The sequence below is a fragment of the Bufo gargarizans genome, unplaced genomic scaffold, assembly GCF_014858855.1.
Source record: "Bufo gargarizans isolate SCDJY-AF-19 unplaced genomic scaffold, ASM1485885v1 fragScaff_scaffold_107_pilon, whole genome shotgun sequence".
NCBI lineage: Eukaryota > Metazoa > Chordata > Amphibia > Anura > Bufonidae > Bufo > Bufo gargarizans.
This window is the reverse complement of record NW_025334055.1, coordinates 102083-117586: the sequence shown is the minus strand read 5'-3', so window position 1 is coordinate 117586 and position 15504 is coordinate 102083. Positions and strand designations below refer to the sequence as shown.

Genomic DNA, 15504 nt, shown 5'->3' with positions numbered 1-15504 from the left:
GACGTCTCCTGAGGTCACCCAGCTTTCCCGGCTCTGTCCGGTTACAGAGGACGTCTCCTGCGGTCACCCTGCTTTCCCGGCTCTGTCTGGTTACAGAGGACGTCTCCTGCGGTCACCCAGCTTTCCCGGCTCTGTCCGGTTACAGAGGACGTCTCCTGCAGTCACCCAGCTTTACCGGCTCTGTCCGGTTACAGAGGACGTCTCCTGCGGTCACCCAGCTTTCCCGGCTCTGTCCGGTTACAGAGGTCACCCAGCTTTCCCGGCTCTGTCCGGTTACAGAGGACGTCTCCTGCGGTCACCCAGCTTTCCCGGCTCTGTCCGGTTACAGAGGACGTCTCCTGAGGTCACCCAGCTTTCCCGGCTCTGTCCGGTTACAGAGGACGTCTCCTGAGGTCACCCAGCTTTCCCAGCTCTGTCTGGTTACAAAGGACGTCTCCTGCGGTCACCCAGCTTTCCCGGCTCTGTCCGGTTACAGAGGACGTCTCCTGAGGTCACCCAGCTTTCCCGGCTCTGTCTGGTTACAGAGGACGTCTCCTGCGGTCACCCAGCTTTCCCGTCTGTGTCCGGTTACAGAGGACGTCTCCTGCAGTCACCCAGCTTTCCCGGCTCTGTCTGGTTACAGAGGACGTCTCCTGAGGTCACCCAGCTTTCCCGACTCTGTCTGGTTACAGAGGACGTCTCCTGCGGTCACCCAGCTTTCCCGGCTCTGTCTGGTTACAGAGGACGTCTCCTGACGTCACCCAGCTTTCCCGGCTCTGTCTGGTTACAAAGGACGTCTCCTGCGGTCACCCAGTTTTCCCGGCTCTGTCCGGTTACAGAGGACGTCTCCTGAGGTCACCCAGCTTTCCCGGCTCTGTCCGGTTACAGAGGACGTCTCCTGCGGTCCCCCAGCTTTCCCGGCTCTGTCCGGTTACAGAGGACGTCTCCTGAGGTCACCCAGCTTTCCCGGCTCTGTCTGGTTACAGAGGACGTCTCCTGCGGTCACCCAGCTTTCCCGACTCTGTCTGGTTACAGAGGACGTCTCCTGCGGTCACCCAGCTTTCCCGTCTCTGTCTGGTTACAGAGGACGTCTCCTGCGGTCACCCAGCTTTCCCGGCTCTGTCCGGTTACAGAGGACGTCTCCTGCGGTCACCCAGCTTTCCCGTTCTGTGTCCGGTTACAGAGGACGTCTCCTGCGGTCACCCAGCTTTCCCAGCTCTGTCCGGTTACAGAGGACGTCTCCTGAGGTCACCCAGCTTTCCCGGCTCTGTCCGGTTACAGAGGACGTCTCCTGCGGTCACCCAGCTTTCCCGGCTCTGTCCGGTTGCAGAGGACGTCTCCTGCGGTCACCCAGCTTTCCCGACTCTGTCCGGTTACAGAGGACGTCTCCCGCGGTCACCCAGCTTTCCCGTCTGTGTCCGGTTACAGAGGACGTCTCCTGCGGTCACCCAGCTTTCCCGGCTCTGTCCGGTTACAGAGGACGTCTCCTGAGGTCACCCAGCTTTCCCGGCTCTGTCCGGTTACAGAGGACGTCTCCTGAGGTCACCCAGCTTTCCCGGCTCTGTCCGGTTACAGAGGACGTCTCCTGCGGTCACCCAGCTTTCCCGGCTCTGTCCGGTTACAGAGGACGTCTCCCGCGGTCACCCAGCTTTCCCAGCTCTGTCCGGTTACAGAGGACGTCTCCTGCGGTCACCCAGCTTTCCCGGCTCTGTCTGGTTACAGAGGACGTCTCCTGCGGTCACCCAGCTTTCCCGGCTCTGTCTGGTTACAGAGGACGTCTCCTGCGGTCACCCAGCTTTCCCGGCTCTGTCCGGTTACAGAGGACGTCTCCTGCAGTCACCCAGCTTTACCGGCTCTGTCCGGTTACAGAGGACGTCTCCTGCGGTCACCCAGCTTTCCCGGCTCTGTCCGGTTACAGAGGTCACCCAGCTTTCCGGGCTCTGTCCGGTTACAGAGGACGTCTCCTGCGGTCACCCAGCTTTCCCGGCTCTGTCCGGTTACAGAGGACGTCTCCTGCAGTCACCCAGCTTTACCGGCTCTGTCCGGTTACAGAGGACGTCTCCTGAGGTCACCCAGCTTTCCCGGTTCTGTCCGGTTACAGAGGACGTCTCCTGAGGTCACCCAGCTTTCCCGGCTCTGTCCGGTTACAGAGGACGTCTACTGCGGTCACCCAGCTTTCCCGGCTCTGTCCGGTTACAGAGGACGTCTCCTGCGGTCACCCAGCTTTCCCGGCTCTGTCCGGTTACAGAGGACGTCTCCTGCGGTCACCCAGCTTTCCCGGCTCTGTCTGGTTACAGAGGACGTCTCCTGCGGTCACCCAGCTTTCCCGGCTCTGTCCGGTTACAGAGGACGTCTCCTGCAGTCACCCAGCTTTACCGGCTCTGTCCGGTTACAGAGGACGTCTCCTGCGGTCACCCAGCTTTCCCGGCTCTGTCCGGTTACAGAGGTCACCCAGCTTTCCGGGCTCTGTCCGGTTACAGAGGACGTCTCCTGCGGTCACCCAGCTTTCCCGGCTCTGTCCGGTTACAGAGGACGTCTCCTGCGGTCACCCAGCTTTACCGGCTCTGTCCGGTTACAGAGGACGTCTCCTGAGGTCACCCAGCTTTCCCGGTTCTGTCCGGTTACAGAGGACGTCTACTGCGGTCACCCAGCTTTCCCGGCTCTGTCCGGTTACAGAGGACGTCTCCTGCGGTCACCCAGCTTTCCCGGCTCTGTCCGGTTACAGAGGACGTCTCCTGAGGTCACCCAGCTTTCCCGGCTCTGTCTGGTTACAGAGGACGTCTCCTGCGGTCACCCAGCTTTCCCGACTCTGTCTGGTTACAGAGGACGTCTCCTGCGGTCACCCAGCTTCCCGGCTCTGTCTGGTTACAGAGGACGTCTCCTGAGGTCACCCAGCTTTCCCGGCTCTGTCTGGTTACAAAGGACGTCTCCTGCGGTCACCCAGCTTTCCCGGCTCTGTCCGGTTACAGAGGACGTCTCCCACGGTCACCCAGCTTTCCCGGCTCTGTCCGGTTACAGAGGACGTCTCCTGAGGTCACTCAGCTTTCCCGGCTCTGTCCGGTTACAGAGGACGTCTCCTGAGGTCACCCAGCTTTCCCGGCTCTGTCCGGTTACAGAGGACGTCTCCTGAGGTCACCCAGCTTTCCCGGCTCTGTCCGGTTACAGAGGACGTCTCCCGAGGTCACCCAGCTTTCCGGCTCTGTCCGGTTACAGAGGACGTCTCCTGAGGTCACCCAGCTTTCCCGACTCTGTCCGGTTACAGAGGACGTCTCCTGCGGTCACCCAGCTTTCCCGACTCTGTCCGGTTACAGAGGACGTCTCCTGAGGTCACCCAGCTTTCCCGGCTCCGTCCGGTTACAGAGGACGTCTCCTGCGGTCACCCAGCTTTCCCGTCTGTGTCCGGTTACAGAGGACGTCTCCCGCGGTCACCCAGCTTTCCCGGCTCTGTCCGGTTACAGAGGACGTCTCCTGCGATCACCCAGCTTTCCCGGCTCTGTCCGGTTACAGAGGACGTCTCCTGAGGTCACCCAGCTTTCCTGGCTCTTTCCGGTTACAGAGGACGTCTCCTGCGGTCACCCAGCTTTCCTGGCTCTGTCCGGTTACAGAGGACGTCTCCTGAGGTCACCCAGCTTTCCCGGCTCCGTCCGGTTACAGAGGACGTCTCCTGCGGTCACCCAGCTTTCCCGTCTGTGTCCGGTTACAGAGGACGTCTCCTGCGGTCACCCAGCTTTCCCGGCTCTGTCCGGTTACAGAGGACGTCTCCTGCGATCACCCAGCTTTCCCGGCTCTGTCCGGTTACAGAGGACGTCTCCTGAGGTCACCCAGCTTTCCTGGCTCTTTCCGGTTACAGAGGACGTCTCCTGAGGTCACCCAGCTTTCCCGTCTGTGTCCGGTTACAGAGGACGTCTCCTGAGGTCACCCAGCTTTCCCGTCTGTGTCCGGTTACAGAGGACGTCTCCTGAGGTCACCCAGCTTTCCCGGCTCTGTCCGGTTACAGAGGACGTCTCCCGCGGTCACCCAGCTTTCCCAGCTCTGTCTGGTTACAGAGGACGTCTCCTGAGGTCACCCAGCTTTCCCGGCTCTGTCCGGTTACAGAGGACGTCTCCTGCGGTCACCCAGCTTTCCCGGCTCTGTCCGGTTACAGAGGACGTCTCCCGCGGTCACCCAGCTTTCCACGAGTCTGATTTGCAGCCATACATTGGTCAGGGTGGTCACCCAGCTTTCCCAGGACCAGGCCTGACAGGAAGGTGATGAAGCTCTTTAACCCCTCGGATGCCAGTGACGTCAGAGCCGGGGGTCTCGGCATTGTGTCCGCTCATCCATCGCCCTGTACAATGGCCGCCCAGACGCCCCCTTTGTCCCGCAGATTTATGGGGGGCTTTGTCCGGCTCCTCTGTTCCCAGCACATTCCTGAGCGGACGTCACAGTTGACGTGGGGCCCCCATACAGCGGCTCCTATAAGAGGCTTTACAGTAATGGGGCCGTGAAAGGAACCCCTCCCCCAGCTCATCACCCCCATCATTAACCTCCCAGTGCCCTGGATACTGCTACTACTACACCATCATCCTATATCATATACTACCCCAATCATCCTGTCCTATCTACTACATGAACCATCATCCTGTCCCAGCTACTACCCCAACCATCATCCTGTCCCATCTACTACCTCAACCATCATCCTGTCCCAGATACTACCTCAACCATCATCCTGTCCCATCTACTACCTCAACCATCATCCTGTCCCATCTACTACCTCAACCATCATCCTGTCCCAGATACTACCTCAACCATCATCCTGTCCCATCTACTACCCCAACCATCATCCTGTCCCATCTACTACCTCAACCATCATCCTGTCCCAGATACTACCTCAACCATCATCCTGTCCCATCTACTACCTCAACCATCATCCTGTCCCATCTACTACCTCAACCATCATCCTGTCCCATCTACTACCCCAACCATCATCCTGTCCCATCTACTACCCCAACCATCATACTGTCCCATCTACTACCCCAACCATCATCCTGTCCCATCTACTACCCCAACCATCATCCTGTCCCAGCTACTACCTCAACCATCATCCTGTCCCAGCTACTACCTCAACCATCATCCTGTCCCATCTACTACATGAACCATCATCCTGTCCCATCTACTACCCCAACCATCATCCTGTCCCATCTACTACCCCAACCATCATACTGTCCCATCTACTACCCAACCATCATCCTGTCCCATCTACTACCCCAACCATCATCCTGTCCCAGCTACTACCTCAACCATCATCCTGTCCCAGCTACTACCTCAACCATCATCCTGTCCCAGCTACTACCTCACCATCATCCTGTCCCATCTACTACATGAACCATCATCCTGTCCCATCTACTACCCCAACCATCATCCTGTCCCATCTACTACCCCAACCATCATCCTGTCCCATCTACTACCCCAACCATCATCCTGTCCCATCTACTACCCCAACCATCATCCTGTCCCATCTACTTCCTCAACCATCATCCTGTCCCATCTACTACCCCAACCATCATCCTGTCCCATCTACTACCCCAACCATCATCCTTTCCCATCTACTACCCCAACCATCATCCTGTCCCATCTACTACCCCAACCATCATCCTGTCCCAGCTACTACCCCAACCATCATCCTGTCCCATCTACTACCCCAACCATCATCCTGTCCCATCTACTACCCCAACCATCATCCTGTCCCAGCTACTACCCCAACCATCATCCTGTCCCATCTACTACCCCAACCATCATCCTGTCCCATCTACTACCTCAACCATCATCCTGTCCCAGATACTACCTCAACCATCATCCTGTCCCATCTACTACCTCAACCATCATCCTGTCCCATCTACTACCTCAACCATCATCCTGTCCCAGATACTACCTCAACCATCATCCTGTCCCATCTACTACCCCAACCATCATCCTGTCCCATCTACTACCTCAACCATCATCCTGTCCCAGATACTACCTCAACCATCATCCTGTCCCATCTACTACCTCAACCATCATCCTGTCCCATCTACTACCTCAACCATCATCCTGTCCCATCTACTACCCCAACCATCATCCTGTCCCATCTACTACCCCAACCATCATACTGTCCCATCTACTACCCCAACCATCATCCTGTCCCATCTACTACCCCAACCATCATCCTGTCCCAGCTACTACCTCAACCATCATCCTGTCCCAGCTACTACCTCAACCATCATCCTGTCCCATCTACTACATGAACCATCATCCTGTCCCATCTACTACCCCAACCATCATCCTGTCCCATCTACTACCCCAACCATCATACTGTCCCATCTACTACCCCAACCATCATCCTGTCCCATCTACTACCCCAACCATCATCCTGTCCCAGCTACTACCTCAACCATCATCCTGTCCCAGCTACTACCTCAACCATCATCCTGTCCCAGCTACTACCTCAACCATCATCCTGTCCCATCTACTACATGAACCATCATCCTGTCCCATCTACTACCCCAACCATCATCCTGTCCCATCTACTACCCCAACCATCATCCTGTCCCATCTACTACCCCAACCATCATCCTGTCCCATCTACTACCCCAACCATCATCCTGTCCCATCTACTTCCTCAACCATCATCCTGTCCCATCTACTACCCCAACCATCATCCTGTCCCATCTACTACCCCAACCATCATCCTGTCCCATCTACTACCCCAACCATCATCCTGTCCCAGCTACTACCCCAACCATCATCCTGTCCCATCTACTACCCCAACCATCATCCTGTCCCATCTACTACCCCAACCATCATCCTGTCCCAGCTACTACCCCAACCATCATCCTGTCCCATCTACTACCCCAACCATCATCCTGTCCCATCTACTACTTCAACCATCATCCTGTCTCATCTACTACCCCAACCATCATCCTGTGGTATCTACTACCCCAACCATCATCCTGTCTCATCTACAACCCCATCATCCTGTTCCATTCACTACTTCAACCATCATCCTGTCCCACCTACTACCCCAACCATCATTCTGTCCCATCTACTACTCCAACCATCATCATGTCCCATCTACTACTCCAACCATCAATCTATATAATCTACTACCCCAACCATCATCCTGTCCCATTCACTACTTCAACCATCATCCTGTCTCATCTACTACCCCAACCATCATCCTGTCCCATTCACTACTTTAACCATCATCCTGTCCCACCTACTACCCCAACCATCATCCTGTCCCATCTACTACCCGAACCATCATTCTGTGCCATCTACTACCCTAACCATCGTGTTGTCCCATCTACTACCTCAACCATCATCCTGTCCCAGCTACTACCTCAACCATCATCATGTCTCATCTACTACCTCAACCATCATCCTGTCCCATCTACTACCCCAACCATCATCCTGTCCCATTCACTACTCCAACCATCATCCTTTCCCATCTACTACATGAACCATCATCCTGTCCCATCTACTACTCCAACCATCATCCTGTATCATCTACTACCCAACCATCCTCTTGTCCCTTCTACTACCCCAACCATCATCCGGTCCCATCTACTACCCCAACCATCATTCTGTCCCATCTACTACCTCAACCATCATCATGTCTCATCTACTACATCAACCATCATCCTGTCTTATCCACTACCTCAACCATCATCCTGTCTCATCTACTACTTCAACCATCATCCTGTCTCAGCTACTACCCCAACCATCATCCTCTCCCATCTACTACCCCAACCATGATCCTGTCTCATCTACTACTTTAACCATCATCCTGTCCCATCTACTACCCCAACCATCATCCTGTGCTGTTCTCTCCGCTCGCCCCATGCCCCCTCTGCCCTGTCCCCGCTGGCCGTGCCCTGCTGGGTGTCTCCGGGGTGATGTATGGAGGGATTACAGTAGATTACACTGATCCTCTCCAGTAATTAGTGGATATAACGAGGAGGATTGTAATCCAGTGAACAAAAGAGACTGCGTGTATCTAGAGCCGAGAGTGACTGCTTACTGACACATGGGACTGACCACCTCTTACTGACACATAGGACTGACCACTGGGCACCTCTTACTGACACATAGGACTGACCACTGGGCACCTCTTACTGACACATGGGACTGACCACTGGGCGCCTCCTACTGACACATGGGACTGACCGCTGGGCACCTCCTACTGACACATAGGACTGACCACTGGGCACCTCTTACTGACACATGGGACTGACCACTGGGCGCCTCTTACTGACACATGGGACTGACCGCTGGGCACCTCCTACTGACACATGGGACTGACCGCTGGGCACCTCCTAATGACACATAGGACTGACCGCTGGGCACCTCCTAATGACACATAGGACTGACCGCTGGGCACCTCCTACTGACACATGGGACTGGGCACCTCCTACTGACACATGGGACTGGGCACCTCTTACTGACACATAGGACTGACCACTGGGTACCTCTTACTGACACATAGGACTGACCACTGGGCACTTCTTACTGACTGACACGTTCTGGAGCACAGGTGGCCTGTGACTGACACGTTCTGGAGCACAGGTGGCCTGTGACTGACACGTTCTGGAGCACAGGTGGCCTGTGACTGACACGTTCTGGAGCACAGGTGGCCTGTGACTGACACGTTCTGGAGCACAGGTGGCCTGTGACTGACACGTTCTGGAGCACAGGTGGCCTGTGACTGACACGTTCTGGAGCACAGGTGGCCTGTGACTGACACGTTCTGGAGCACAGGTGGCCTGTGACTGACACGTTCTGGAGCACAGGTGGCCTGTGACTGACACGTTCTGGAGCACAGGTGGCCTGTGACTGACACGTTCTGGAGCACAGGTGGCCTGTGACTGACACGTTCTGGAGCACAGGTGGCCTGTGACTGACACGTTCTGGAGCACAGGTGGCCTGTGACTGACACGTTCTGGAGCACAGGTGGCCTGTGACTGACACGTTCTGGAGCACAGGTGGCCTGTGACTGACACGTTCTGGAGCACAGGTGGCCTGTGACTGACACGTTCTGGAGCACAGGTGGCCTGTGACTGACACGTTCTGGAGCACAGGTGGCCTGTGACTGACACGTTCTGGAGCACAGGTGGCCTGTGACTGACACGTTCTGGAGCACAGGTGGCCTGTGACTGACACGTTCTGGAGCACAGGTGGCCTGTGACTGACACGTTCTGGAGCACAGGTGGCCTGTGACTGACACGTTCTGGAGCACAGGTGGCCTGTGACTGACACGTTCTGGAGCACAGGTGGCCTGTGACTGACACGTTCTGGAGCACAGGTGGCCTGTGACTGACACGTTCTGGAGCACAGGTGGCCTGTGACTGACACGTTCTGGAGCACAGGTGGCCTGTGACTGACACGTTCTGGAGCACAGGTGGCCTGTGACTGAGACGTTCTGGAGCACAGGTGGCCTGTGACTGAGACGTTCTGGAACACAGGTGGCCTGTGACTGAGACGTTCTGGAACACAGGTGGCCTGTGACTGAGACGTTCTGGAACACAGGTGGCCTGTGACTGAGACGTTCTGGAACACAGGTGGCCTGTGACTGAGACGTTCTGGAACACAGGTGGCCTGTGACTGAGACGTTCTGGAACACAGGTGGCCTGTGACTGAGACGTTCTGGAACACAGGTGGCCTGTGACTGAGATGTTCTGGAACACAGGTGGCCTGTGACTGAGATGTTCTGGAACACAGGTGGCCTGTGACTGAGATGTTCTGGAACACAGGTGGCCTGTGACTGACACGTTCTGGAGCACAGGTGGCCTGTGAGTGACACGTTCTGGAGCAGACATAGCGGATCTATAAATACATACATAATCATGTAATCTGTTCCATTTCTGATCTTTTCTTGCATTTGGCATCTACACCTCTGTCAGTTGCTATGTGTGATTCAGATTCAGTGGGGTGTTGGAGGAGGGGGTGACATTCCTGAGCCCCCTGTAATGGGATGAGAGGGTATCCCAGGGTAACACTCACCTCCCTCAACCATTAAACACCCCCCATCCCCCCAGTTCCCTTCCATATATATATTCCTGATCACACCCTCAGTCTTTAGAACTGACCAGTCCTGAAGTATCAGGATAGACCCCCAACTCCAGTCACCTGAAATCACCGACTGACCCTAAGGAGACCCCATAGGGCTACAGATCCCACCCAGTATCTCCCCAAAATGAAAGGAACCTCAGCACTCATTGTGGTGACCCTACTGATCATGGGCGCCTCTACCAGACCATCACCACAACTCAAGCAACTGAAGGTAAGTGACCACCAGCTAAATGTACATACCTGACGATGTAGAATTCATAGAGAGAGTAAATGGATGAATCTATACAGGGGGCAGAGATGTTATGTGTGCCAGTATAGAGACTATATAGAATCTACAAGGGGCATAAAGGTGATGTGTGCCAGTATATAGAATGTACAGAATATACAGGGGGCAGAGAGGTGATGTGTGCCAGTATAGAGACTATATAGAATCTACAGGGGGCAGAGAGGTGATGTGTGCCAGTATAGAGACTATATAGAATCTACAGGGGGGCAGAGGTGGTGTGTGCCAGTATAGAGACTATATAGAATCTACAGGGGGCAGAGAGGTGATGTGTGCCAGTATATAGAATGTACAGAATATACAGGGGGCAGAGAGGTGATGTGTGCCAGTATAGAGACTATATAGAATCTACAGGGGGCAGAGAGGTGATGTGTGCCAGTATAGAGACTATATAGAATCTACAGGGGGGCAGAGGTGGTGTGTGCCAGTATAGAGACTATATAGAATCTACAGGGGGCAGAGAGGTGATGTGTGCCAGTATAGAGACTATATAGAATCTACAGGGGGCAGAGAGGTGATGTGTGCCAGTATAGAGACTATATAGAATCTACAGGGGGCAGAGAGGTGATGTGTGCCAGTATAGAGACTATATAGAATCTACAGGGGGCAGAGATGTTATGTGTGCCAGTATAGAGACTATATAGAATCTACAGGGGGCAGAGAGGTGATGTGTGCCAGTATAGAGACTATATAGAATCTACAGGGGGCAGAGATGTTATGTGTGCCAGTATAGAGACTATATAGAATCTACAGGGGGCAGAGGTGGTGTGTGCAAGTATAGAGACTATATAGAATCTACAGGGGGCAGAGAGGTGATGTGTGCCAGTATAGAGACTATATAGAATCTACAGGGGACAGAGAGGTGATGTGTGCCAGTATAGAGACTATATAGAATCTACAGGGGGCAGAGAGGTGGTGTGTGCCAGTATAGAGACTATATAGAATCTACAAGGGGCATAAAGGTGATGTGTGCCAGTATATAGAATGTACAGAATATACAGGGGGCAGAGAGGTGATGTGTGCCAGTATAGAGACTATATAGAATCTACAGGGGGCAGAGAGGTGGTGTGTGCCAGTATAGAGACTATATAGAATCTATGGGGGGCAGAGAGGTGATGTGTGCCAGTATAGAGACTATATAGAATCTACAGGGGGCAGAGGTGGTGTGTGCCAGTATAGAGACTATATAGAATCTACAGGGGGCAGAGAGGTGATGTGTGCCAGTATAGAGACTATATAGAATATACAGGGGGCAGAGATGTCATGTGTGCCAGTATAGAGACTATAAAGAATCTACAGGGAGCAGAGAGGAGATGAGTGCCAGTATAGAGACTATATAGAATCTACAGGAGGCAGAGGTGATGTGTGCCAGTATAGAGACTATATAGAATATACAGGGGGCAGAGATGTCATGTGTGCCAGTATAGAGACTATAAAGAATCTACAGGGGGCAGAGGAGGTGGTGTGTGCCAGTATAGAGACTATATAGAATATACAGGGGGCAGAGAGGTGATGTGTGCCAGTATAGAGACCATATATAATATACAGGGGGCAGAGAGGAGATGTGTGCCAGTATAGAGACTATATAGGGGCAGAGAGGTGATGTGTGCCAGTATAGAGACTATATAGAATCTACAGGGGCAGAGAGGTGATGTGTGCCAGTATAAATACTATATAGAATCTACAGGGGCAGAGAGGTGGTGTGTGCCAATATATATAGAATCTACAGGGGCAGAGAGGTGGTGTGTGCCAGTATAGAGACTATATAAAATCTACAGGAGGCAGAGGTGATGTGTGCCAGTATAGAGACTATATAGAATATATAGGGGGCAGAGAGGGGATGTGTGCCAGTATAGATACTATATAGAATCTACAGGGGCAGAGAGGTGGTGTGTGCCAGTATAGAGACTATATAAAATCTACAGGAGGCAGAGGTGATGTGTGCCAGTATAGAGACTATATAGAATATATAGGGGGCAGAGAGGTGATGTGTGCCAGTATAGATACTATATAGAATCTACAGGGGCAGAGAGGTGGTGTGTGCCAGTATAGAGACTATATAGAATCTACAGGAGGCAGAGGTGATGTGTGCCAGTATAGAGACTATATAGAATATATAGGGGGCAGAGAGGGGATGTGTGCCAGTATATAGAATATACAGGGGGCAGAGAGGGGATGTGTGCCAATATAGAGACTATTTAGAATCTACAGGGGGAAGAGAGGGGATGTGTGCCAGTATAGAGACTATATAGAATCTACAGGAGGCAGAGGTGATGTGTGCCAGTATATAGAATGTACAGAATATATAGGGGGACAGAGAGGTGATGTGTGCCACTATAGAATATATTCAGGGACAGAGGTGATACTGTATGTGCCTGTATAGAGAATGTCCAGAATATATACAGGGACAGAGAGGTGATGCGTGCCAGTATAGAATATATACAGGGACAGAGAGGTGATGCGTGCCAGTATAGAATATATACAGGGACAGAGAGGTGATGCGTGCCAGTATAGAATATATACAGGGACAGAGAGGTGATACTGTATGTGCCTGTATATAGAATGTACAGAATCTATAGGGGACAGAGAGGCTGTGTTTGCCAGTATAGACAGAAGTTCCTCAGGTTGGGATTTCTGATGTGGCGGTTGTAATAACTGGCAGTGCGATTACAACCACCACCATCAGCTGCTGTAAAGTCTTATGTCAGCCCAGGAAAAGCCGCCCTGTAGCCGCTGCCGTACCCACTAGTCTAAAGTTGATCAAAATAAACAATTTAAACTAAAATGAATGTTCGTCAATCAAAATGTAACAACGAAGGATCATTTTAGAGAAAAGAGGATAGGCCTTTACTGTTTGGTAAGGAGTCACCGCAGGTAAGATGTTCCTCATCATGTCAGGACTAGCGTCCATCGCCCGGTTTCATAGAACACGTATGGACACAACTATAGCAGTGAGTATGGCAGCGTCTGATGTGTATGAGCAGCTGTAGATGAGACAAGAAACAGGCGTCTAAGATGTGAACCAGGCCGAGGAGGTGCGACCCTGTGTAGGAGAACGGCCCCTTCTCTCACCACCAACCTTTCTCCCGCAGTCTCTAATGGGCCTCCTGTCCCAAGACCTCTCGTCCTCAGAGGAGCAGCTGCTCCTGGACAGTATGGAAGATTTCGTGGTGCCGCCCTCTGCGCTTCGTCCTAGGGACATTCTGCATACCCCAGATTCAGCCCAGATGCCCCCCAATCGTGCATGGCTCCGGCTGTTCAGCGACTTCATGAACAACCAGAAAAAATTTCGAGGACGTACAAAGAAATCTCGGATGTCGGGTGGATGTTTTGGGATGAAACTGGAACGGATTGGAAGCAAGAGCGGTTTAGGATGCTGACACCAGGTGAGTGAGGGCTTCTTGACTGGATCCAACTCATCTCTAACATCACCTGCTGTCCAGGGCCCCCATATAACATTATGGGTGTACAGTGGGTGGGTTAAAGGGCATCTGTCAGCAGTTTTGTACCTATGACACCGGCTGACCTGTTACATGTGCACTCGGCAGCTGAAGACGTCTGTGTTGGTCCCATATTCATATGTGTCCGCATTGCTGAGAAAAATTGTGTTTTACTATATGCAAATGAGCCTCTAAGAGCAACAGGGGCGTTACCATTACTCCCAGAGGCTCTGCTCTCTCTGCAGCTGCCACGCCCCTGCACTCTGACAAGGCCCGGCAGTATAGAAGTCATCAAGGCCCTGTCAAAGTGCAGAGGACATGGCCGTAGCAGAGAAAGCAGAGCCGCTAGGTGTAATGGTAACGCCCCCATTGCTCCTACCGGCTCATTTGCATATATTTAAAAATTCCCAGCAATATGAACCACAGGACCAACACAGATGCCTTCAGCTGCCAGGAACACGTGGAACAGGTCAGCCGGTGCCATAGGTACAAAACTGCGGCCCTTTATCCAGAAGTAACTATCAGCCCGGGAATCTAATGGGTTAAAAAGTAATATTCATAAAAATTTCCTCCCTGATGTCTAGGGGGTCAATAACTGACATTCCTGGGGTCAATAACTAACACCCCGGTGTCTTAGGGGGTCAATAACTAACATCCCCGGTGTCTTAGGGGGTCAATAACTAACATCCCCGGTGTCTTAGGGGGTCAATAACTAACATCCCCGGTGTCTTAGGGGGTCAATAACTAACATCCCCGGTGTCTTAGGGGGTCAATAACTAACATCCCCGGTGTCTTAGGGGGTCAATAACTGACATCCCTGGTGTCTAGGGGCCAATAACTGACATCCCCGGTGTCTTAGGGGGTCAATAACTAACATCCCCGGTGTCTTAGGGGGTCAATAACTAACATCCCCGGTGTCTTAGGGGGTCAATAACTAACATCCTCGGTGTCTAGGGGCCAATAACTAACATCCTTGGGTCTAGGGGCCAATAACTAACATGCTTGGGTTCTAGGAGCCAATAACTAACATCCTCTGTATCGTAGGGGCCATTAACTAACATCCCCGGGGTCTAGGGGCCAATAACTAACATCCCCGGTGTCTAGGGGCCAATAACTAACATCCCTGGTGTCTAGGGGCCAATAACTAACATCCCCGGTGTCTAGGGGCCAATAACTAACATCCTTGGGTCTAGGGGCCACTAACTAACATCCTCGGGTTCTAGGGGCCAATAACTAACATCCCCGGTGTCTAGGGGCCAATAACTAACATCCCCGGTGTCTAGGGGCCAATAACTAACATCCCTGGTGTCTAGGCGCCAATAACTAACATCCTCTGTATCGTAGGGGCCAATAACCAACATCCTCGGGGTCTAGGGGCCAATAACTAACATCCCCGGTGTCTAGGGGCCAATAACTAACATCCTCTGTATCGTAGGGGCCAATAACCAACATCCTCGGGGTCTAGGGGCCAATAACTAACATCCCCGGTGTCTAGGGGCCAATAACTAACATCCTCTGTATCGTAGGGGCCAATAACCAACATCCTCGGGGTCTAGGGGCCAATAACTAACATCCCCAGGGTCTAGGGGCCAATAACTAACATCCTCTAGGTGACTGACCCTCGTCTCTTGGTATTTGCAGGTGCTGAGCAGTAACGAGTCCCGTCTAGGGATGATGATGATGATCGCCCCCTCCCCTGACTTCAGTCTCTGCTCC

The 15504-nt window shown here is 53.0% G+C and overlaps 1 protein-coding gene across 1 annotated transcript; it reads left to right on the top strand.

The window, feature by feature from the left end:
* Positions 1–10189: 10189 nt before the first annotated feature.
* Positions 10190–15504, top strand: LOC122922275 (C-type natriuretic peptide-like). Its single transcript, XM_044272834.1, has 3 exons — positions 10190–10276; positions 13441–13734; positions 15430–15504. The coding sequence occupies exons 1-2, from the start codon at positions 10190–10192 to the stop codon at positions 13726–13728; spliced, it is 375 nt and encodes a 124-aa protein (XP_044128769.1). The 3' UTR covers positions 13729–13734; positions 15430–15504.

Bases quoted from the DNA above. Each gene is read 5' to 3' on its own strand.
- LOC122922275 (XM_044272834.1), top strand. From the start codon at position 10,190: ATGAAAGGAACCTCAGCACTCATTGTGGTGACCCTACTGATCATGGGC. The intron at 10,277-13,440 runs GTAAGTGACCAC...TTTCTCCCGCAG, and splicing joins CACAACTCAAGCAACTGAAG to TCTCTAATGGGCCTCCTGTC.